The 25,190-nt window shown below is 50.7% G+C and overlaps 1 protein-coding gene and 1 long non-coding RNA gene across 33 annotated transcripts in view; one reads left to right on the plus strand and one right to left on the minus strand.

The window, feature by feature from the left end:
- Positions 1 to 25,190, plus strand: part of NRXN2 (neurexin 2) — a 351,610-nt gene that overhangs the window by 288,575 nt on the left and 37,845 nt on the right. For 26 of the 32 annotated variants that reach the window (XM_083477881.1, XM_083477882.1, XM_083477880.1 and 23 more), the window contains 2 exons: positions 7,275 to 7,446; positions 17,572 to 17,661. In XM_083477881.1, coding sequence (XP_083334007.1) covers positions 7,275 to 7,446; positions 17,572 to 17,661 — 262 coding nt within the window. The remainder of the gene's footprint in view (positions 1 to 7,274; positions 7,447 to 17,571; positions 17,662 to 25,190) is intronic. The other 6 variants (XM_083477886.1, XM_083477887.1, XM_083477877.1 and 3 more) reach the window with 1 other exon arrangement.
- On the minus strand, positions 15,857 to 20,209 carry LOC310694694. Its single transcript, XR_014519795.1, has 3 exons — positions 19,928 to 20,209; positions 17,948 to 18,138; positions 15,857 to 16,844 (listed from the first exon to the last, which is right to left on the minus strand). It is a non-coding gene; the product is annotated as an uncharacterized lncRNA (long non-coding RNA).

The following is a 25,190-nucleotide window of genomic DNA, read 5'->3' on the forward strand; positions in this document are numbered from 1 at the left end:
AAGAGGCCTGCCTTTCTCTCTCTCTCTCTCTCTCTCTCTCTGGCCTTCCACGGTCCATTAAGCGCTTGGCTGTGGGGGCCCTCAGGCCAGCCAGCCGTGGCTGCTCGCTCGCTCACATACAGGAGTTATTGTGCCAGCCAGCCGCCAAGGCCCGCGTGCTGCTGCTGCGGCTGCTGCCACCACTGCCTCCCTGTATCCTGGGGTCTGGGCTTACTTCTAGCCTCGTAAATCCATTTCTCCTTCGCTTCCTCCTCCTCCCATTCCCCCCCTTCTCTTTTAATTTCCAGCCTCTGTGAGTGACATAAATCTCTCCCTTAAGTAACTCCGGCGTGCCAGCAGGCCTCGACAGGGCTTAGCGAGAGCTACAAGGCAGCAGCCACCTCATGCCAGTGAAGGCATCAAGTCAAGCAGGGGGTGGAGGCAGTCTCTCTTTCTCCCCCTCTGGTCTCAGCCTTCCATGTCGTGCCGTGCCACCCATCTTAAGACACTGCTTTCTGCCATCGCTTTGTCTCTCCTCTTTCCACTTCCCATAGTGTGTGTCTGTGAAACTGGGAGAAGTCAGTCGCGCCTAAATTGTTCCACCTAGCTCCCCTGCTTCCTGTCACTTGCCATGCTTGCTTGGATTCTTTGTCGGCCTCCCCAAAATTGCCTGATCTGCAGTGGGGTGTGTGAGCCCACCCCCCAAACAAGGCCATATAGGAGCAGAAAGCTGCAAGGGCCACCCCCACAGCATCTGCTCCAGGGATGCCCCCCTCTGGGTATGTCCACCTCCCCGCCTCTGTCACCCAGAGGGGAGAATGTGGAGTTCGTGGGGGCTGCTGCTCCTTTTCCTTCCCCCTCCTCTTTCCCTGCTTGTGTGTCTGGAAGTGGGGGGCAAGTAAGCAAGCAGAGACTGAAAAGAGGAGAGCAAGGAGGCTCTGGGGTTCTGTAGGGGAGTGGTCCTCTGCAACCCCTGACAGTGGCCACAGGAAAGTGCCTTGGTGGCAAGCAGAACAGGTGAGGTAGGGTGGCACTGAGGACCCAGCCTCAGAAGATATTTCTTTCTTTCTGACAGAGGTGGAATTGGCTGCTGGAATTCATGTCCCTGGAAGGCAGCAAGGGTCTGTTGTTGAACAAAGGGTCGGCAGAGGGCTGGGTGATGGTTAATTTTTTTAGGAGGTGCCAGGAGCTGCAGCAACTTGTCACCTCAAGTGGCCTGGCCCCTTCAGCAGCTGTGACCTGGCGGAGATGGATTGCTCTGGAATCGTTGCCCAGCAGAGAGCAGAAGGTGGTGGCGGGTGACCCAAGGCCACCCTTGAAGGCAGCTGCTGTTGCTGCCATCCCTGGGCACCCCTCCTCCTGCCCCAAGGCATGGGCTCCTTACTCAATTTTTTTTTCTGAAAGCATTCTGCACTTGGACCTTTCAAGAACCTGGTCTGGTCTCATCATCATAGAGCTCCGCAGTTGTGCGAACCAGCTCAGTTTTGGGGGCAGACATCCAGGTGCCCCACTCATCAGAGTGAGCAGGAAGGCTCTCCAACACAGCAGGGCTTGCATATACCACATTTTTACTTGGCTGAAGTACACACACGTGACCATCTGGAGTGTGTGGGTTGTGTGCATATGGCACCTTTAAGGCCAGAGTCTAAAATGATTCAACTGCACTATTGCATCCCAACACCGCCCAGCCTTCAGACAACGGCTCGTCTAAGTAGTCAGTGTAGCATCTTGGAAGTACCTCAATCCTGTCTCATTTCCTCCTTCCACCCCAACATTTCCTGCTTGCATTGGGAAGCCTCTGCAGTTCAGTGGGATGCTCCTGTGTGTCATGACATCGCCGGGAAATGCAGATTAGGAGCTTAGCTTTGATCTGAAATGAAAGTGGGTGTCTTGCCAGTGGCTCACAGGCCATTTTTAACGGCCTGAGACGCCATTTGCTGCCTGTGGGTTTTCCGGCACCCAGGAGCCCTGCAGCCAAGGTGGTGTTAGAAGTTGTCGAGCCCCCATCCTGATGAGTCAGCAGTGCCAGCACATGGCTCTCTCTGTGATAAGGACTGCTACATATTGCTCACCTCTCCAGGTAGGGCTCACCAGCCTTCCCCTCCTTGAACTACAGGGGTTGAGGGTGGGCATTAATAAAACGCACATGCCCCAGCGCTCTAATAATCTGGGCTTAATGCAATAATTACATGCATGGCTCTAATAAGCAGCGTGAGCACACACAGCCAGCCAGCCAGCCAGCCGCTCCCACCGCGTGGTATTAATCACTGCTTAGCATAATAAGCCCTTAATAATGTGTGTGTGTGTGTCCCCCCTCCACTTTTCCCCACCTCCCAGCTGCAAAGAAATACACTGCATTTCTGGGATTTTCAGTAAATGGTAGGTGCTGTGCTGATGCTAGAAGGTTAGGATGCCCATAATAGAAGAGCATCTTTTATCCTGCTGGCTGTGGGACTCTGTTCTGTGATACTAAAAAACATGGCGCACTCTTACACTGGCAAAACTGGCCCCATAAAAATATCCTTTCAGATGGTCTGCTGAGATATCCTGGGTTGTGAGTAAGAGAGGAAAGGAGCAGCCAAGGGGGACAGGAGGGAGCAGCACATCCCTTTTGGGGGGCCCTCCAAGGCCAGGGGCAGCAAATGCCCTGCTGCTGCTGCGACTCCCGCCACTGCTACTGTTGAGCCTTGCCCCATCTGCCTCTAGCGGAGAAGCGGCAGTGCCATCAGGGCCAATTTTGGGTAAGATTGGGCCAATCTTGGATGATTTCACCCCCAAAACTGCTGCAACACTGCCCAAAATCAATGTCAATGGCAGCAACACTTTTCTGCTGATGACAGAGGCAGCAAGGCATCCATCGGTGTGCCGCCTGGAGCACTTCTGCCGCCTGAAGCAGAAGCCTCACCTGCCTCATGGCTTGGCTGGCTCTATTCATGGCACAGTGCAAGGTGCAAGGAGCTGGCTTTTGGAGGAAGGTAGGAGTGTGTTATCAGAATGTAGAGTGAAAAGTCCAGATTCTGTCAGGAATATTTCTTGCTAATTTCTATAAAAACAGGGCTGCCATACTTAGGTGATGAATTGGTTAGACTGATTTGTTTTAAAAGGTTTCCCTGATTCATTGGGCAACAGGTTTGAAATGATTTACATTGTTTTTAATACAGCTGCTCTGTGTACACCTACACCGTATTCAGATGGTTTGTGACACCTTAGAAAAGGGCTTCCCCCCTGCCCCCACCCCCAGTTGTCTCCCACAGCCAGGATGCCTCTTCTTACAAAGCCAGAACATTTCCCTTAGATTTGGGATGATGTACCCATGTGACGTGTTGGGTGTACTTAATTTGAAACAAAGCATTCACTCTTTATCTTCAGAATTAATATTCATATAGAGATTTGTGCCTATTTAATTGATTAATGCGGCATTAATTAACATTCCTAAGAATTAATCAGCTAAGATTTCTTTTAGTTAAAAGAGTGAGGGGCTGGGGTCTGTTTGGAAGCTGTTCCTGGGAAGCCAGATTCCCCAAGGCCAGATGTGTGGAGGCTGGCTGACATTCACAAGTGATACAAGAAAGGCAGTCTGCACATGCTCTGTGTCACTGTAATGTTTGTATTCTGAATATGAAGATTGACTTTGGGAAATAGGTTTTGTGTAGAAATGATTGGACATGAAGCACCACCTGTGCTCTGTGGCAGGAAACTGGAAACATCTAAAATTTTCTGGTGTAGACAGCCGCCAGTTAAGGTGGGGACAGGGATGGGGAAATGGGTGGTGTGAATTCCCCTGCCTGGCTAAAGGAAAGAACCTCCGCCAGTACTCAGTTGCTCCACTGGGAGCCGGTTGTTACTTAGGGTGACAGCCAGCTTGAATTGTGACCGTGTGTGCTCTGGGCGCCCATAACTCATCTCGAGCTCTTTATAACCACATAAGCACCCTTGCTCAGAAGGAACAGCCCATGATGAGTTATAGACTGATGAAAAAATGCTCCCAAAGAGGAAGCTCGTGCATATTATGCATAGGCAGGAGGGATGCATACAGCTGGGCCAAAGTGGACCCCAGTTCCAAGGTTTCCGCTGAATGGCTTTTCTCTGAACAGGCCACTGAGCTTGTCTTGCATACGAAGTGTGTGCTTTCTTCGGCTCTCGCATTGCCAGGTTATTAAACTAGACTCTGAGAGGCGGGGGCATGTGGGGGACAAGTGCTATTGAGATAATAGGGAAGGGATTTGGGCTGCAATCCGAAGCAAGGCCCATCAAAGTCAATGGGGCTGTACTTCTCTGTAGCCAGGCAAAGGACGGCACCGTTGGTGCCTGAAACTGGAGAATGCGGTGGTAGAGTTTCTGTTTTGCATGAAGAAGGTCCCAGGCTTGATCCGTGTTGGCATCTGCAGGTAGGGTTGGTAATTGTCCTCTGCCTGAAACTCTGGAGAGCCAGTGTCTATCAGGGCAGGCAGTACTGATCTAGACTCAAGGCAGCTTCCTTCATTCCTGTGACTCCCTGGCATGTTACATTGCGTCTGGCAACTGTGAATGTGGGAAAGGGAGAGGTGTAGCTCTCTCTCACACACACACACACACACACACACACACACACACAGAGCCCTCTGCCACCCCACCCCGCCCCACACACAAAAAATTCTACTCCACAGCCCAACTCCTACACAGGTTGCTTCTCACCCTGCAGCTCTTCTGCTCCTTTCCAGAGAGGCGGCTGCAGAAGTGGATTAATTACCGCTCTGCTGCAAATGAAATTAAGCAGCCCTGATCGTTAGCTTATTGATGAGGCAAACGAGATTAGGCAGCGCGCTGTCAATCTGGGCTGCACCAGGAACTGGATTAAGGGAGCTCTGATTACTCAGAGCTGCAGCAAGCGAGCTGGTGAGAGCGGTGCAAGGAGGGCGAGAGGTGAGGGCCCCAAGCTGAAGTGGGGATACCTGAAAGTAGCACAGAGGAAGGAGGAGGCAGTGGAGTGAGCCTTCTCAGGACCCTTTGGGGCAACATCCGTCTTCCATCCCCTCCCCTGGTCTAGAATCGCCTGCAAGAGTTGGCCCGTTTTGCACCAAACCTGGAAGCAGACCTCCAGGCCAAGCCAGGACAACAGAAATCTAGCAGGAAGATCATGCGGGAAAGACGGTCTTTCCGCTGCTGCTACCATCTCATGGAGAGGTGGCCCTGTTTGCCAGCCACATCCTGCTTAGTCCTAAGCACCTGACAGCCAGCTGGTTGTAGGGTGTTTGGGAGCCAGCGTGCCAAAGCTGGTCTATGCAGTGACCCAGGGACAACTTGGCCAACCCCTGCAGAAAGCCGGGTTGAAGTCACTGCCCCCCCCCCAAGCTCCATAAAGAGGGAGGAAATGAGTGGAGTGGGTGCCGAGGGAGTGAGGTGATGCTTTGGCCCTACCAGTTGGACCACTTCCCATGAAGGAAGTGGATGGGCTCTCTGCAACTCAGAAAAGGCTTCTGCCACTGCAAAACACCCTCTAGAGAACTCTCGGGAGAAAAGCCACTCAGCCCAAGGGTGTTCTTGGTTCCTGATGGCACCTCTCTGCTTGGGGAAGAGGCCACAACTCTGTGGGAGAGCATATCTGGAAGGTTCCACGTTCAGCATCTGGCACCTCCTGTGCAAAACAGGACTCTGCTCTCCCCAGTTAGTCACAATGGGACACCAGTAGGCATTTCCCTCCCCTTGTGAATAGCAGTCAATAGGGGGTGAAGGTGTTGGAGGGATGTCTCCAATTGTGGCCATGGCAGGCTGGGGGGGGGTGCTTTTTAAAAAACCCGCCCAGCCCCATGACCCCCCTGGCTCAGCATTCCCCACTCCCACACTACAACAGCTCTGGTTTTAAAAAGAAGTCAGGAGCGCAAGAACATGACTCCATCCGCTTGGCCCGAGGCCTGGTCTCTTACTCTCTCTTGGCTGCCAAGCAGGATTAGGAAAAACCCAGGTCAAGATTTGTTGGTTGGTTTCTAATTGGGTTCTACCCTACCCTTCAGCGTGCAAAAATATTTCCAAGGTGGCTTACAGCATAAATTTCAAAACAAAAGCAAGGGACATCAGGTAGGCAGAACTACAGGAAGATAATGGTCAGGAAATACTATCTTTTCCTACACTGTATTCTCTTATAGTCCACTTATATCATGCTAATACACTAAAACACACTCTCAGGCTTCCCAGTGACTGAGGAAGCAGCCAGCGTCTCCTCCAATATAAAATGAAAGCCTCTTCCCATTGGTGATGCAGTGACTTCACTTCTGCTGCCTTTCTCCTTCCTTGGGTCAAATGATGGCCGCTTGGTCGCTAAAGCATTCCTGTTTATTATTTTTCATGGATCATTTCGTGTTTTTTAAATTGTTTATAAATTACACAAGGTGACGATTTATTTCTTAACTTTTAAAAAAAAAATCCTGTGTTGCATGTATCTTTGTAACTTCTTTATTTGACACAAATACAAAAATAAAAAAACATTTTTTTAAAAGAAGGCTAGTGAAAAAATATAATAAAACAGCAGAACTTGAACAATTTCCATTATAAATTCAACCTTGTGGAAATAAAGCTGTATTTCATTGTGCAAAAGAGACAGCAAATGTCCCTGGGGAAAGCATTCGACAAATTGGGAACCCCACCAAGAAGCCTCTCTCCCAGTCACCACCTGCCTCACTGTAGATAACTAAAGTGACAGGCAGGCTCCTCTTGAGGTTGTTCACCACTGGGTTCCTGGGCTGGCAGAGGAGCACCCTAAACCCAAGACTGCATTTTAGAATGCCCTAACTTGTTCCCTTTCAAACCTCAAACACTCCAACTGGGTAAACCAGATCAGACCTCCTATTTCCCACCACCAACAGGCCAAATGGGGAGACCTGTGCCACAGGGAACAGGCCACTGCTCCCCCTTCCTAGTAACACTGATTATTAACATGTCCATTGCAAACTCAACAGGAGTGAAAAGAGTTGGGTTTCTCTTTCTCAGCAGGGCTTGTCTGGCTGCTGTCAGTGGCACAGCCTTGTTAACTGTGGGAAAAACTGAGTTAAGGTGCAGGAGACATGGCTGTCAGCTGCTATAGGCACAGTTCTTACTTTGCAGGGTTCATGTGTCTCGGGAGTCTTACCTTTTTAAAAATGGTGGGAGCCAGGGCCAGTGGGCCAGAGATGTGCTCATCACCATAGATGCCTGGCTGCAACAAAGTCCCCTTGACCCCTGCTCCTGCCTCCCCAGCCTCTGCTGGAATTTGCCCCTCTGACCTCCCAGCTAACCCCTGCTCTGACTCCATTCTCCTTCTCTCCCCTGTCACCTCCTCACAGGACCAGGGAACAGTTGGGGTCATTTTCAACGTGGGCACGGACGACATCACCATCGAGGAGAGCAACGCCATGGTGAACGACGGCAAGTACCACGTGGTGCGCTTCACCCGGAGCGGTGGCAACGCAACGCTGCAGGTGGACAATTGGCCTATCAATGAGCGATACCCCGCAGGTAGGGACTGGGAGGCAATGCCTGCCGTGCCCCTCATCCTGTCTCCCCCACACCATGGAGGTCGGAACCACCCTGGCCCTCTGAGCATTTCCACCAAGCAGTGAGGTGGGCGGATGGGCGGGGTCCTTTTTGCCAGCCCCTGGTCAGCAGGGTCTTTGGCCAGTTCCATTAGCACTTACCCAGGATCAGGAGAAGTCTCTGTCCCCAAGAAGAAAAGAATGCCAGGGCTGGGGTTCTTATGAAGCTACTGCCAGGTCAGGCTGTCTGTTCATCTGGCCCAGCAGTGTCTCCCCAGTAACTGAAGCAGAGCGCATTCCCTTCCATCACTTGTTGCTTGCTCTGTTTAATTGGATATGCTGCCACCGTGGGACTTTTGTCTTCAAAGGAGGTTCCCTGCCACTGAGCTGGGGTCCCTCCCCACAGGGAAGTATCTCAGGTACAGGCTTTCCTTTCCACAGGACTTGTTCAGAATTTGAACCTAGGGCCCCTCACACCTTAAGTAAGACTCTTTCCCCTGGACCAGCGAACCCTAGATCTTCTTGGTACAAGTGAGGGTAGCCATTCACGGGGGTCGTGAGGAAAAGTAGCCAGGAAAACGGGTGGGTCCCTGCAGGAATGAAGAGGTGTGTGCCGGGAAGGGATAGATACAGGAATTTGTCGCAAGTTTGCTTATTTTCAAAAGGCAAACAGAAAAATCTAAACGTCAGTTGAACTCTAGAGCCCCCTCTCCACATGTGGAAGAAAAGGCTGGTGATGCCCAGTTCTCTGCCAGGGTCCGTCTGTCCTTGCCAGTCTGCCACATAGCCAGCCAGCCAGCTTCCTCTGGGCACAACTGAAGAGGGGTGGAGAGAGAGCTTGAGAAAATCAAGAAGGGGTTTCAGCCAAGAGCCAGGGTGAAAGTCCCCTTGCGCTTCTTCCTCCATCTTCTCTTTCACTGTTTGTAGCAGTCTAGGCCCCAGCCCAGCTGCCCTGTCTGGCTGTCAGTACAGCAGCCATTTTCTTTCGTTTGTGCTGTCTCCTTTGTTCTAAAGCCTGGGAGGTGGGCCGCTCACTCGTATTTTTGCGGGTGGAAAACTGAGGCGGGGGGGGGGTTGGGTGAGAGAGTGATGTCTCGGAGTTGGACTAGGATTTGAAACTGGATCCTAAGTCTATAATTTTCCCCCTTATTTATTTTTTCAAAAAAACCACCCTTCCACCCGCCCCCCTGGGCCCTTGACATTCTGTTAGCCGCTGGCATTTTTCTGCTATCAAATAATTTTTACAGCCCTTTTCAGCGAGAGAGAAGTGCTTTGAGCGTATCTCATTCTAATCTCCTTTATTCTTTGAAAAGGTTGGCAATTGCAGAAAAGGTCCGGGTCCTTTGCACACAATGTAGATGCCAGGAAATGAAAGAGGACACCGGAGCAGGGAGGGGGAGTCAATAACGGAGGGGGGGCAGCAATAGGGTGAAGACTAGAGGGGAGAGCTGTGGAGAGTGTGAGGGGCAGAAAGGGGAGCCCCAGCAGACACCCACCTTCCCATGATGAGCCTCCTTTCCTGTCACAACCACAGCAGCCCAGTGCTCTGCCTCCGAGGCTGGGAGGGGCAGCATGAGCAGACTGGATCTTGGAGCGTGAGCAGAGATGCAGGCGGGTTCCGACCTCCATTGAGCCAGGGTGGGGGTGTCTCAAAGTGTGGGGTGGGGCGCCTGGGAGACCAGGGGGAGCTGGGGTTTTCATGGCTGCATTTGTGCCTGGCAGTGCAACCAGCCTGGAAGGGCCTTCGTTCAGGATCCATTTCCTCCCATCGTTTGGTGGCTGAATCACACACAAGCGCGGCGGTTTCTCCCTTCCCGCCAGGAGCCAGCAGGAACCATAGAACAGCGGGGCGGGGGGAGTGAGGGGAGGGCGAAACCTAATCAAGGTCATTAGTGCCGCAGGCAGGCAAGGCAGGGAGAGCTCCTGCCCGCCTGGGATTTGCCAGCCACTTTGATCCAGCTCCCCTCCATTGCCCCCCCTCGACAAAGTGCCTCTCCCCAGCCTGTCGTCCCGCTGGCCTGATTGTGCAGTCTCTTTGATGCCCAGCGCTGCTGCAGAGAGTGGAGCGCAGCCTCTTCTAGCCAGGAGCTGCCGCCACAGCTCAGGCATGCACCAAACTGCACACCAGGGGCCGCACACCAGCCTTACGGAGGTAGAAGCTATGTTCTACTGAGTCTGGCCAAGGGTCCATCTAGCACTGACTGGCAGCAGAATCTCAGGTTTCAGGCGGGAAAGCTTTCCCAACCACACCTGGAGATGCCGTTGGGGACTGAACCCGGGATCTTTTGCATGGAAAACAGATCCTCGACCACTGAGCCCTGGCCCTTCCTCCCCACTGTGCTGTGGATCCTCTGTCCGCTGCACAAGTAGCCATGAAGCTGTTACAGGTCTTGAGAAAGCAGCAAGGCACACACTTTGTGGGTCTTTGCACTGCCCCCACACCTGTGCTTTGACAGCCATTGCAGGGAGCTCTGCAGCTCAAATGTTGCTGGCACCTACGCCTTTCTTGGGCTCCACAGGCACCCTGAGACAAGCTGCAGTTGGGCTTTCGGCAGATCATCATCCCTCACTGCTTTATAGGGGCCTCCTTTCCATCTGGGGCCACTTCCTGCAATACCCCTTATTAAGCTGCTTTGGCTTTCCACCCTTGGGTGCTCAGGGCCACACTCTCCAGCATGGAGGTCACCTTTCGCCCGGTGCTAACTCAGCCTGGAGGCCACACAATGCCACTGGACTGTCTTCGCTGTTCCCCTGTGAAAACCTGGGAGCTGCCCTCTTGCACTGTCATGTAGATTCTGCAACGCTGCATTTCAAAGTGGCCACCCTGCATTTTTTAATCAAGCCCAGAAGACCAGTTTTTTCTCAAGAGGAAAGGACACATGAGGCTCTTGCTTTGCAGAACGTTTATATCGTCGTTCAGGAATCCAAACCTGTGGGCATGAAAAGGCATCATGCAAGTCAGCCCTCAGAAGTAGTAAGGGAGGTGGTGAAACTTACAGAACTTTGAGCCTGGTGGAATTCTTTGTTCTGCCAGAGGATTGCAGACTCCATGGGGCACTTTGGTTAGTCTGCAGACTTGGTGAGACCCAAGTGAGAGGTACCAGTCCTCCCAAGAAGCACACCTTCACCCGCCTGTGCCAGTGGACACGCTGACTGACAACTTGGCTCTCTAGGCCATTAAGAAACCCAACGCAACAGTTTAAGGCTGCCAAGGAGCCTGACAGCTCTCTCTGCCGCTCACTCGGACCCAGCCAGAGAGACAACCCAAACCCCATCCTTGGAAGCCCTTTATGGAGGAGGAAGGGTCCCACCCCCTGCCTTCAGAGGAGGCAAATGGGGAGAAGCCCTGTACTCCCTCTCCCCGGGACTTGCTCTCCGCAGGCATACCTTGTGTTACCTTGGAAGATGCCAAGCAGCGGACACAGGTCTCTTTTGCCGCCATTGTCTGGAAGAAAAGCAGGAGTGGCAGCTGCTGGGCGTCCGTGGGCTCTGGAGTTGGTGGGCTGTATGACTCTCCCTCCCCCAGTTAAATATAGAAGTCCAGCTCTCTCTCCTTTTGGCACTTTTCCCCCATGTCCCAAATGCTTTACCATTCTTGTTTCTTGATGACTTCGGAATGAAGAGTGTTGAAAAGGCAACCTGTTTTTAAAACAGTAAAGAACCTCAGCTGAAGATAATGTACCTGTTTTTAAAAATTAATAGCGCTTTACTTACGGAGTGTTTGCTGTGGGGTCCTTTGGATTATCTAAAAAGAGAGGGTCACAAACCTTTGAATTTCTGGTTGTAAGTAGGGTGCAATAGGAGGAGGTAGGATCTGGGGCCCATGTCTTGGGATGCAGAAACTGGAAAAGGAAGCCCAGGCTTTAATAACCAGCAGTTGAGTTACAGAATCCCCACTCAGGGACACAATCGGGATCAATGTCTGAGGTTTCCTTGGGGGAATCTTTTTGCAGTTTTGTGAAAAACCAAGTAATAATCAAACCAGTGAATGAGGTTCAGCCTTCTGAGGGAGGAAAAAGTACTAAATCTGGCATGGAGGCCCTATTTGCTGTAAACAACACATTCAGTGGGCATTCCCATGTCTCTGATAACTCCTCTTCTTGGAAAATAAGCAAAGGGTCAGGTGGGGAAATTCATTTTTAAAGGCTGCAGGTTTTCTTTCTGTCTGTTTTGATCCAGGTGTGTGTATGTAATATAGAAACTATTATTTAAATTAACCGTGATTTCAAAAGATTAAGCAGGGTACCTTGGACTCTCCATGAATGAGGTTTCAACCTTCTGTTTCTTGTGAGAGTCTCCTAAAAACAAAATACACCCATCCACCTGGGAGTTGGCCTTCTCATCTTCATTAGGAAGAGCACACCTAGCCTTCTGCAGGTGCTTCTTGATCCAGGAAAAGGGAGCAAGGATGCTTGGGCCCATGAGTTAAGGGGCAGCTGTCTGGAATGAGGGGCCCTCCTCCACTCACGGAGGCTCCCCAGGTTTTTCAGGGCCTTTGAAAACTCCAGGGCAACCTCCAAAAGGAGACCAGGAAGACTGTCACGCCAGACAGTGTGGAGAGGGCAAGGGATAGCTACATTCATTCCTGCTTTCCCCTCAAAAGGAACTCAGATACATATAAATATATATATAAAGCTGTTGTTCTCAAATATTGTCCCCATTTTACAGATGATAGAAACTGAGGCCATGAGTTCATAACCAAACAGAGGTAGGATTAAGTAGAGGGCAAAACCCGCTAGCCACATTCCAGAAGTCCCTAGGGTGAGGGCACATATGTGTGCCATTTGCTTTCTCTATTTTATTGCCCCAAATTTGCTGGAGGTGGCAGCAGTATCTCCTTTTTCTTTGCCTGTTCCTCCTGGCTGCCTCTCTCCTCTGCCACCAGGGTTTTCCTCCTCTTCAGCGGTTTGGCTTTTTCCTTCCTTCCTTGTACATAAAAGAAACCCACTTCGCCTGCGCTCTCCTAATGACAGACAGCTCATCCAAGGCCGGGGATGGCTTTTAAGGCTCTCAGTCGATTAACTGCCTTGCCCTTAAACGATTGATTGGTTAATTAACCAATTAAAATAAATATTACTGTTATCAAAATCCAGGTGGTATTTTGAGACTCTTTTTAAACGAAGCTAATAATCCCTCTTGACAAAATACCACCGAGGCAATTCGCTTAAAAGGGAGGAAAATCCTGTGGCACTCAGGAGCTCCAAAATCAAGCGATGGCACCAAATATTCCTGTTGATTCTGAGCTCCCTTTTCATGCAGAAGGTGCTGCACGCTAGTTAGAAATCTGAATTTCTGATCTGCGGTTTAACGTTTCTGTGAAATTCAGCCCCACTCAACAGCTGTAGAAGAGTGACCCACGGGTCTCAATCCTGAATGCCGATTTTTATGTCAGCCTCTGAGTACCTGCAGAGTGCATTTACCTTTTGAGTAACTACAACCAGTCTTCACACATCTGGCGTTAGAGCAGAGGAAAGCAGACGTCAGTCTTCTGGGATCTGATTTGCTTTTTAAATAGAACCAAAAGATCTACCAGCAGGAGCCTGGTGCAATGTAGTAACCCAGGGTAGGGAGAGCCAATTACTTTAAATTCAGAAACTGGGCAGGTCTTCATCCTAAGAATTTATTTTCAGCATCAGAACAGAGCTTACAGTCCCTTTTCACAAAAATCTGCTCCTGGATGCCGTCATTCCCCACTCCAAATTTTCATTTCAGCAGCGTAATTGGGGTGGGTGGTAGGAGAGCAGAAGCCTTTTCTGTTAAAACAGTCAGGAGCCCTTGTGTCTCTATTGCACATCAGCCAGAGATTTATTTATTTCATTTCTATCCCACCTTTTTCTCCCAAGGAGCTCAAGGTGTGGCACACGTGGTTCTCCCCTTCCTTTATTCACCACAACAACCCTGTGAAGTAGGTTAAGCTGAAAATGAGTGGTGAGCTCAAGGTCACCCACTGAGCTTTGTGGCCAAGTTGGGATTTGAACCCTGCTCCCTCCCAGGTCCTTGTCTGACACACTATCCCCTGCACCACCACTGGCTTTTAGATCTGCCTCCCCCCACCCCCAGATTAGAGAACTGCCAACACACAGGGTCTGGCCCTGCCAATTGAATCCATTTCAAACCAGCTGCAGTGCTTAGTCTCAATGTGCCTTCTCCCCTTAAAACACCCAAGTGTCGTGTGTGTGTGTGTGTGTGTGTGTGTGTGTGTGTGTGTGTGTGTGTGTTATTGTCCAGTTCCTCTATTCCCCTCCCCTGCTTCATGCCCAGTGCTGCAACTCACCATTTCCACAGACCCTTCCTCAAGACCCAGCACCTTGACAGAGGTGGAGCTCCTGACATCCTAAGATTCAGCTGCTGAAGCGATCTGCCCCTGTTCAAAGCTTTTGCTGGGATACCAGAAGTGGGGTGGGGGGGGACAAGACTGGCTAGATTCTGGCCCCTTGCGTTGCAAGCTGGCGCCTGGTCATTTACCTTCCATCTCGCAAACGTGCAGAATTACGCCATGCCAAGCATTTAAATAACCCACAATGCACTGAAGGGTCTTTGTTGCCTGGTCTGCAGCTTTGTTTTCACCAACACCACCCTTCCTTACAGCAGAGCCTCTTGGTGTGTGCGGATTTTGTTGTTGTTGCTTTTCCCCCTTCTGCTCTTCCCATGGGTATACAGTGGGAGGTGGCAAGGGGGCTTTGACGTGTGTTTAGCGCACAGTCCAGCTCACGGAGCGAGGGTTGTGCAGCAGGAATCCCTCCCAAGCCGGATCCTGATTAGAGACTCGGGTCACTTTCTGAGGATGGCGTATTTTTAATTAAAAGATGTTAATCGCCTCGTTAATACAGAAGCTAATGAGAGCATGAAAAGTCCCTGACCGCCTCTAATTAGGGGCTGAATTGCAGAATGGAATGAGGAGCAAAAATGGGGAGGGGGGAGGGGCCGCTGCCCCAGTGGAGCAGCACCCCCCCACACACACACGCGGCAATTGCAAATCCACCCACTCCTTGGAAAACCAGCCTTGCATTCACAGAGGCTTAAAAATCCCCCATTCTGAAATGGTTCTGAGAAGTTTTGTTTGTTTACTAACACCCTTCAGTTATTTAGATTCTTCAGTGGTTTTACATCATAGAATTGTGGAGTTGGAAGGGACCCCAAGGGTCATCTACTCCAACCCCCTGCAAAGTGTGTTCGTATACACTTTGGATTACAAAATGAAGATGAGGAACACGGTCAAATTCTCAGCCACTGGTACTGAATGGTGGGGGGGGGGCCTCTCATCTTGCCACATTTCACGACAGTGGGAATCCCCCTAAAGAACTTGAGGGTGGGACACCCTGTTTGCAGGTGGTGAACTGAGCGTACCAGTTTTTGTTTGGGGGAGCTTGAGTCAAGCTCCCCAAATGGAGGGCACAGTTTTGGGGGGTGGATCTTTCCCCCTCCGTTTCCCCCCCCTAAAAAAACACTGGTTCCCTTTAAAAAAAGCAAACCACTTCTTAAAGCTACCTGCTTGAACAGTTCCTCCATTCTCCTACTGTTCCGCTTCAACATTTTGGCCGAATCCCTGAAGTGAAACAAAAGGATCCCTCCCCGTCCCGGAGCTTGTACATCTCGTCCTTTCCTCTGGGCATCCTCCTGGGCCCACCCAAAGGGCGCAGTCTGTTGTAGCCTCAGTGGGGAGCACTTTCTGCCATCTGGAAAACTGAGAGACAGAGGAGAACCAGTCTTGCTGGCCCCTTTTTACCAAGGCCGAGAAGTTGCAGAGCCAGCACCCGCCAGATGATCCTCTGCGAGAGTCGTCCTGCTCCCCGTTCCCACTGAACGTTGCCTGCCTCCACATGGCTGTCTTGACCCTGCTACCTTTGCCATGCTAGTTGATGGTTGATCAGTTTCCCACCTGGCGCTGAGAGATGCCACCTGCCTCCTTGCAACAGCCACTTTCCTCTGCATCTGTGCACAGTGACAAAAGGCTGGGTTGATGACACTCAGTTTAAGGAAAGGAGCCAGCCTCACTCCCCGGGCATCTGCGGCCCCTGACATCTGGAGACCAGCTGTGTTTATCACAGTGCTGCTGAGCGAAAGGCGCTCTGTGCATGCTCAGACATTCCCTGCATTATGATTGCATCCAAGGTTCCAGATGCTGGAGAAGAGTTTCCTGCACCCTGGCTTGAGTGGATCCACCCTTGTTTCTTGGACTTTCTCAGCCATATCGTCTCCAGTTTTCTTCTTTGGGAAATGAATCCTGTTGGCTGATGATGGTGCAGGTGGCACCCATCACAATTGCCACAGTTTGCTTCCAGCTTTTAGGGTGCCCCTGATCCACAGACTTAACAGTTGTCAGGCACATGCCAAGCACCCAGTTCTTCCAGAAGCTGTCATCTCCTTTAGCATGCCTTTCCTCATGTAGTGCAAAGGCTCCCACCCCCGGCAGGTAGGTCAGGCTGAGAGCCTTGCCTCTGCCATTCAGGTTGGGGCTTCATGTCCTCTTTAACAGAACTGTTTGTGTCCTTCTCAAATGTGTTTTCTTTGGGCCTGAAGGACCACTGGGAGTCATCTCAGGACACTTCTGAAGCTCATTTCACTTCCTTGCCTTCCTGCAAAGCGTCAAGGAGTTCCGGTTGTGGGGCATTTGCCAAACCCCACAGCAAGATTGCTGCAAAGATTCCCCAGGCAACTATAGTTTTGTGATGTTCTCGAGTATTCTGTTGGACACTCTAGTTCCCAAATCCCCTTTGGTTTAGCAATGGTGACATGTAAGAGCGCTGCAGCTGGACTGGATCAAAGGGGGCCTATTTAGCCCATCACCCTGTTTTCACAGTGGCCAAACTCTAAGTAGCTAGGAAGCTGGACTGCCTCTGAGGCTGGATGTTGCACAAGAACTTCAGAAGAGCCTGCTGGATCAGGCCAAAGGGGTCCCATCTAGCTCTGAATCATGGGCCAACCAGGTGCCCCAATGGGAAGCCCCTTTAAGCAAAAGGACCCGAGTGACAGAGCAGCAGAGCTCTCCTCACCTGCAATTCCCAGCAACAGGTATTAGGGTCATCCCTGTCTCCAGCCCTAAAACTTTGAAACCTGCCAGGCACCTTTTGGCCTGAAGTGGAAGATTCACAAGTGTCGTTTCATGATGGGAAGACAGCAAATGGGGGGGGGGGCGGGCATTTGAAAAGGGGGTGTCCATATTGCCCGGCTGAGGGAGGTTCCCCACTTGCATTTCAATGGCGCATTGTGTGTGATTCCAACCTTGTGTTGCTAAAAATATAGCAAAGGGCGTTCGGGAGCAGAGGAAACGCTCCAAGGACCAGGCCCAAGTGCCTCCTCAGCAGAGTCCCACTGGTGTGTCACACCTTCTAGGTGCCATCTTGGGATCCAATATGGCTTGATTAGTCATTGATCAGTGTCCTGCGAAAGAAAAGGAAAAAAGAGGGCTGGTCCTGACCCAAATTCTTCTGCGATGCAGATGGCTGAACTTCTTTGCCTTTGTCCAGATACAAATGCAGGGCAGATTTGTGGGCTGTTGGGTCTTGGGGGGGAGAGGGAGGGAGTGGTTTGAAGGGAATGGCAGGGTGGGGGGTGGCGGCTGAAGAAATAAGGTGGGGGTGGGGGAACAATGGCTGAGCGTTTGGGAAAGGGACTTTTTAAAGAGAGTTTGACTGTGTGATGCTTTCCTCCCCTCCCTTCCCATTTTGTGACTAGGGATTAAAGTCTGCTAATAAAGTGAATTTAATAAACAAAAATAATGCACCCAGGGAGGCTTTTCTCCCTCCCTGGTGCAGCATAAATCCTTCTAACCTCCATCTACTCATCCTAACACTTAAACCTGACTAAACCGTGTAACTAGAGCTTTCTCCGTTGCTGGCTAAAACCGCTAAACCTCCAACCAAACCCCCACTGACCCCCGCTTCCCCTCAAAACAAAAACAAAAAAAGCAAACTAACTAATGGAAAACTAACAGCTAATTTCGAGCCAGCGCTTAACCTGCTGTTTGCCTGAGCTTAGTCTGACCTCTCTAAACGTGCTAACCTCTGACCTTTGACCTTCCAGATGGCGTGTTATGTCTCTCTCTCTACTCTTTTTTTCCTTCTTTTTCTTTTAACCATCTGCAAATCTCTCTCTAAACTCTTTGAAGGGAACAGTGATAATGAGCGGCTGGCGATTGCTAGACAGAGAATTCCGTATCGGCTCGGTCGAGTAGTAGATGAGTGGCTACTCGACAAAGGTAATTAACAATAATTAATTCCGGTTAATTAACAAGCAAGCAAGCAAGCAAAACACAAAAAATAAAGGTTTAAAGGTGCAGTCCTCTCCCCTCTCAGCCCTTTGACCCGTCCTTCACTCTCCTTCCTCCCTTCCTCTTCCTGCCCCCCACCCCAGCAGAATATTTCATGCAGGGCCATGGCTCAAGGCTGGTGACTGAAGATGGGGGCGGGGTAGGATTTCTCAGAAGGAATTGGGGCTCATTGCACAGGGTGGGACCCCCTCCGTCCCTCTCCCCAAACACACACCTCATTCCAAGGCACAGGCTTCCTGCTGCGCATTGCCACATCTGGGAAGAGACTCCATGGGCAGTAGATAGATTGTCTCTAACTGCACGTAGCTCTTGCATATATTTCTGGGTGGTGCCTCACACCAAGGGAAGTGCCACAGCTCTTATGCATCGTCTTGGTGATACTCCAGCACTAGGGAGGGTGGGGAGCTGTGCAAAATGAATAAAGGATAGTAAGAAGGGGGGGCATGATGTGATGATGTTCTACCCCCCCCCTGTTGGAGGTGGAGCATGTCTGTGTGCCAGTCAGGCAGAGGAGTGCTGCTGCTTAAAGACTTCCCTTTGGGCCATCTGAGAAGAACAGAGTGCTAGAAGGAGGGGGCCCATTGGCCTGACCCAGTTACAGCCATGCTCTTCTGATGTGACAAGGTCAGAGAGCTGTGGTGAGTGGTGAGGATGGATCTTCTAAAGGTGGGAGGGAGTAAGATGAGGGGTGGGGCATAACTGTCCTTAGAAGGCCTCTGAGAAGGTGTAGCCTGCTTTGGGACCCTTTCCCTTGAATCCCCAATGTGCCAGGAGTGGTGCTTCTGGGTGGCACATGCTCAGGGACACCACCTTCGTTCCCATTGCATATTCAAGGGCTGAACCCTCCCAGCCAAAGGGTGGGGGCTCAATCTGAGCCTGGCTTGGGGTTGAACTGGAGACATTCCATGAGATGTCAACGTTGGCGCCCCTCTCTTCCTTACCCCGTTGAGTATGACTGTCCAGGCTGTGACATCATTGTGCTGTGACATCATTGCCTCACCTGAGGTTGCTGCCAGAGGAGTCTGGAGGATGCAAGGCAGGATGTTGTCACTGTGTTGTCCCAGGGGAATGGGGTGGGGAGAGAGAGAAATGGTGGGGCAACAGCAAGCAGCCCTACCTCTCGTCATGCCTCGTTCTCCCTTTAAGCCTGAAGGTTTTGGTGTCCCTACGTCTCCTCCCTCCCCATCTTCAGGACCGTAACTCAGCGGTAGAGCACCTGCTATGCCTGCAGAAGGCCTCAGATTCAATCCCTAGGTCGTGTAAAGTGATACTCCTGTCTGGAATCTGTTACCAGTCAGGGTAGGGCAGCAGTGACCAGTGTCAATGCACTCTTAACCTCCATCATACCTGACCATTGACCATGATGGCAGGGGCTGATGGGAATTGTAGTCCAACATCAGGGGGCACCACTTGATGGACCAAGGATTTGACTTGGGAGAACAGGAAATGGAGAGTCCTCTCCTGGGCTTGAGATGCAAAGCATTCTCCCTGAGTTAAGACCAAAAACTCATCTGGGCTTCCTGCCAACTTTCCCTATATTCACATGGTTGTGCTTGCAAGGGACTGAGAGAGGGTTCCCAGGATCCTTTTAGGTTCTCTGCAGCAGCCGCTCCAGTGCCTAGCAGTTTCTAGGGCTGCCATTTCTGCATTGAAAAGGAGCATGAGAAGTCCTGTGGCCTTAAAATGTGCAAAGCCAATAAGCATGTGCAGAGGAGGAGGAGCAGACGCCTTACAGGGAATGGTTAATTAGGACCAGGTACATAGGCAGCTGCCTTATACTGAGTCAGATCATTGGTCCATCTAGTTCAGTATTGCCTACACTGACTGGCAGCTGCATTATCCTTGCCTGGGGATGCTGCCAGTGGGGACTGAACCTGGTGCCTTCTGCATGCAGGGTGGGTGTTCTGACACTGAACTGTGGCACTTCCCCTAAAGGGGTGGTGGGATTTGTAGTCTGGCAGCATCTGGAGGGCCACAGCATCTGCTGTCTCTTCAGGCCTCTTGGCATGTTGCTCACTAGCTCTGGCACAGCTGTTGCCAGCCCTGCTTGAAAGCCCCTGGTGGATGCCACATCTGTCTACCCAGCCCCACTTTTTGGGGTCAGTGCATTTGATCTGCTCCACAGCTGGAATCAGGACCCCCCCCCCATACACCCACCCACACCCACGCCAGTTTCAGGGCTGCTTCTTCTCACCAGCTTTGCCACGGCCTCTGCTTGTGAAGGTCCCGGGAAGTGTGTTGGGCAAGGAGTGACCCCTGCTCTGTGCCAAACCGAGAGCTGCACCTTTAACACTTTAAACTCCGTGGGGAAGGAAGAAGCGTAGCAGCAACAAGACCAAAAAGAAAGGAAAGAACGGAAAGAACGAGGTCGCTTTAAATCTTAATTTATTAACCAGCTAATAACACTAACGTGCTTTTAACTCAAACCAAGTGCTAAACAGTTTTTTTAACCGATAAATTCCAAATGTCTTAATAACCGTCTTCGCTGGCGTTGCATTTCTAAAGGGGGATTAAGCATCTAAATGTATCTTTTAATGTCTATAACATGATGGTTTAAACAAACAGCCACAAAATCACCAAAAACAAACAAACAAAGGAAGTTAAAGGGACGTTTAATGAGGTTTTTTTAAAAGAAGAAAAAAGCAGGAGAAACTCAGAGGGTTAGCAGGGGGGAAGCTGTAAACCTGGGCGAAAGACCATCCCACTTTAAGCCTTTGAGTACGGGGCGAGTTTGAAGGTCTGTCTTTATGAAGAGCACTGGAAATGCGACATTGGGATAAATCCATGTGAGTAACAGTGGAGTGTCTTTAAATCCACAATACTTTCATGCACACACTATTTCTCTCTTCCTTCTCCTCTTCTCTTTCATCTTTCACACACGTACCTGAACACATACTCTCACAAGCCAGGCTGAGGTGTGCCCTGCATCTTTTAGCTATAGGAACTAGAGTGAAGTACAGAGCTTTGGACCTTCCTTTGTGGGTACCGAGTTCTTAGGCTATATACACAGCTCTTCTGTTGGGAGCAGGAGAGTCCACTTTGCAGCCCGAAGAAGGGACTCTGCAGGCTTTGCTTTCCAGCCCTAAAGCCCCTCCCTTCCCTCCGTTTGGGCCTTACCTTACTTGTCAACCCCCATTCAGAAGATCTATGATGGCACAGCCGCAAGCAAGCTCCAGAGTGCAGTTGCCCTCCACATTTCAGCCACTTGAACTGCTTTGTGTCATTTCTCACACACCGCTTCCAAGAGAACTTTGGGGGTGGGGTTTTTGAATTGGGTTGGGGGGTGGGTCAAAAGAACTCCCAAGGCTTTTCTCTGGACACCCCTCCCAACCCCAGTGGGTGGGGAAGGGAGCATTTTCTTCCTTGGAGGGAGAGATTGGGTGAGGTACCAAGCTGCTTTTGTGCAACTGCAGTAGACCATCTCCAGAAACAAACACACACCCTTTTGCATTGTGGCATTGATGCACACACCCTTTGGACTGAGGAGCAAAACAGGCCCCACTAATCCCCAAAATCAGTTTCGGTCCTGATGAGTTGATTTGTCATTAGTTGATTATTCCCCACCCCCAAATCTTAAAGGCATTCTAACCAGAAGGGATAAAAAATAATTCAAAAAGTTGAGAGTTCTGCTGTTGGTTTGTTTTACTTTGAGCTGATATGTATAGTTCCTGTGACTGGAGAACCCCGAAAACCCAAAGCCATACCCTCCCATTTTGTGCGAGAGCTCAGGATGGCTTTGAGTGTCTTGTTGGGGTTCAGAATTTGGAAAGTAGTTGTTGAATAGCCCCACAGGGCCAGCCCCTGGTGTCAGTCCTGCTGCATTTTGGGAAGCAGCTCTTAAAGCAGGACGTGGAATAGACCGGGGGGGAGTTTATTTCTTTCCTTGGCACCCCTCAAGGAAAGGGAACATTTGGACAGGTACATCTGTTTTACACACACATACACACACACTCGTCTGCACTGCCTGATTTCAGAATAAAATCTCTAATAGGGGGATTGTCTGCTAAGGTTGGTTGGCATCTCGGGTTTTTAGCATGAAATGGCAGAGGAGGGGGCTGCTCTTTAGTTGCCGCAAAATTTGATTCCAGCAGTTCCTTCTTGGCCAGATTTGGGGGGGGGGGAGCCTCTGAATGCCTCCAAGAGTGGCATCATTAGACTTGCAAATCTCCCTTTAGCCTGGCAATGACTGGAGGGGGGGGGCATCCTGAGATGTGCCTGACACATTTCTACTTAAAATAAAATAAAATATAAGCTCACTTTTGATACTAGACAAACAAACAAAATCCACCAGGAAAAAAAATGTTTTCAATTTCCACCCATCCAAAAAAAACACACTCAAAACTACTGGGTTGTAAATTTGCCTCTCCAAAATAAATAAATGGGAAAGCCTGTCACCCAGCTTGGCTTAAGATAACAGCCCAGAGCCTCATTTGAACTTGCGTTATTATTTACTCCCTTAATTATTTCCGTTTACAGCCCACTGTGTCTCTTGATGGGCAGGGGCTGTTTTTCATGGGCACCCAAGCCAGATTGCAAGCCTGGCCTGTTGGCACCTGCCCAGCCAGCTTGCTGGTGCTGAGAGAAGCCGGTCCTGGGCAGGGGCCAAGAGGCTCAAGTGAGCCCCCACTCCCTCCCTCCCTCCCTTCTGCTTTTCAGGGCTAGGGAATGCAAGGTCTGCAGCTGAGCCATGCCAGCCTTCTCTGCTTCGAAGTGCTTCCTGGCAGCTTTTACACTTCTGGAAAATGAGAGCAGAGTCAAGGAAAACGCAGAGCCTGCGGAGGCATCCTTTCTCCCTGGTGTGGGTGCCAGAAGTAGGGACCCAGAGCTGGGCACTCTGTACGTACCCAGAGGCACTCTCTATTGCACACACTTGGGGCTGCACCCTGGACTTTGAAAACACACTCTAAGCCCTCATCTCTCCCCCCCCCCCTCGCCTCTTTCTTTTCCTTCCTTCCTTTCTCATGCAGTTCCTCCCTAGTCCTCAGCACCTCCCCTTGAACTATGGAGGGCTGGAAACCTTGCCTACACCCCACTGCCTCCAGATTCTGCTTCCTCGTGGCTCACTGCCCAACCTTGCAGGACTGGCCGTGGAGCAGGAAGAATCCTGGGTCTGGAGATGAGCGTTTCTGCCTGCTCTAGCAGGCTTCAGCAATGATGCTGGAGGGAGAGAAGTACACGCAGGGAATATCGGCTACTCAGGCGGATTTACTTCTGAATTATGCCTCCCTGGAGGTTGCTAAGCCGTCTTGGCTTCCACAGATGTTTCATTTGGCGCTAGTCCTGTTTCCTCCCCACCACCGTCTCTGTCTCCCCCCCCCCTCTCTCTCTCTCTCTCTCTCACACACACACACACACACACAGCCTACCTCTTTTGTTTGCTGTTGAGCTGCAGGATTTCAGCAAAACAGGCTTGATGCTCTCCTTGCTTTTGCTCACAAGCATTTATGTCCATATAGCATCAATGCCTCTGGGCCAGGGAGTTTGGGCAGGCCCAGCGCAAGAGGCACACCAGGGCCCACATGTGCCTCTGGGCAGACGTGCAGGCGCATTTTCACACAAGAAAAAAGAAAAGCCAGGTGGGGAATAAACAGGAAATAGCATTAAATGGGGGGAGTGGTTCCTGAAAACCAAAACTAATTAAGGCACTAAACCAATAAGCAGGTGGGTGGGGGTACGTATTGTGGAGAACATTGTCAGGAATCCATTTATTTTGAGCCTGATTCTAACCCTGAACAAAAACCAAACATTAAAAATAACAATAATACTGACAATAATCTTGTTTCTAAAATGAAGGGGGCAAAACGAGACTCAGAGGGTTAAAAATATCCACTTGCAAACTTCTCCAGGGGGAACAAAAAGCAAGAGCTGTTTATTTTAAAGTCAGGGTTTTGTTTGGGGTTTTTGGTTTTTTTTATAATTATTATTTTTTTCCATAACAGATTAGGAAAGTTCAGTCGGCTCCATCTGGAGATGCTTTTTTAGGTTGCAACAGACGGTTCCTTTAACATTTCCCCATCTTTTTCCCCCCTGCACACACAAAAAACCCCCACAAAAACCGTTTGAACGAAGAGTGAGCGAGGGGGGAGGGACTCTCCCAGCCAGGCTGGAGTTTGAAGCTCTGCAGCTGGCAGGGGCATCAGCTAATGAGCGGGTGGCGGGGGTGGGCACGGGGAGGGGGAGCTGCTCTGTATTCTCAGCCCTTGGCAGGCTGCTTTTCCAAAGTCCCTCTGCACTAGCTCATTCAGGTGCATGTGTTTCCCTCTTCAAATGCTCTTCTTTCTTGTCAGGGGGCCTCCCACATGTCCAAAGCTGACTGCCCCTTTCCCCCGATTCGCCCGAAGAGACCCACTACCATCTCAGCTGGGCAGTAGTGAAAAGTAGTGAGATTCCCTAGAGCAGAGGGAAGGGACCTTCTTTCGTGGGCAGCCTTGGGGGCTGGGCTGACGGTGGTGGGTGCAGCCAAAAGCAAAAAGCAGGTGGGTGTGACCTACCTTTAGGCATTAGGCTATATTCCAGCCATAAGGAGATCAGCGCAGATCTCTCCACCCAAGCAAGCCAAGGGACCTGAGTCCCATGAACCACATTCCTGAGGTCCTGCCCACCTTGCTGTTGAGTCCTCAATACATGAGAAGACCCTTGCTGGGTGGCTCCTCTTTCCTCCAGTGCCCAACTGGGAAGGAGTTTGAGAGCTCCCCATTACTGGTACCCAGGAGCAGAATGCCACTGACGCCACAGACTGGGTGGAAACCTCTGTATCAGCCCCTAGACACCCTGTGTCCCCCCCCCCACTACCACCCCCTGTTGCTTTGAAGGGAGCCATTTTCAGTGGGGGAAATGGGAGGGAAGGGCCAACCCCACTCACCCCCACACGGCTGCTATTCATTTACATAATAGATGCCTATACAGCAGGATCACATCCTTGCTCACAATCAACTCATCTTGCTCGATTGAAAGATGTCTGGTTGAAATTGCACAAATTAACTGCACACAAGGCGGAGAGCTTAAAAGCTTTTTTTGCACCTGGTTTTCCTAGTGCAGAAAGACCTTTCAAGTTCACCACCTTGCTTGGAGGGCCCGCTTGGTGCACCAGTTCCAGAAGGTAAGATTGCTCACATGGGGGGCAGTTCCAAGGGGGTAGTTTGAGTACACACATTTTTTCCCATATATGCACCATCCCAAAAAACATAAAACACCTCCCCTACCAACACACACACAAAATGTGATCGTGCTGTATACACATGCATCTATTTTGGCCCTTACACAAAATGGCTCACTCTGCAATTCTGCTGGCTTAACTGAACAAGCACCAATTTTTCCCTTGTATTTCCCCCACACATAGAGCCATTGGGACCCTTTCATCAATTCCACCTAAGGTGGTCCCTCTTCTGCCACAGCTTTCCCTACCCCTGCCTGGATCTCACTCACCTTCTGACCCCCGTCATGCTGGCCCCCACCTT

The sequence above is a fragment of the Podarcis liolepis genome (genome assembly GCF_965112155.1).
Source record: "Podarcis liolepis genome assembly, chromosome: 15".
NCBI lineage: Eukaryota > Metazoa > Chordata > Lepidosauria > Squamata > Lacertidae > Podarcis > Podarcis liolepis.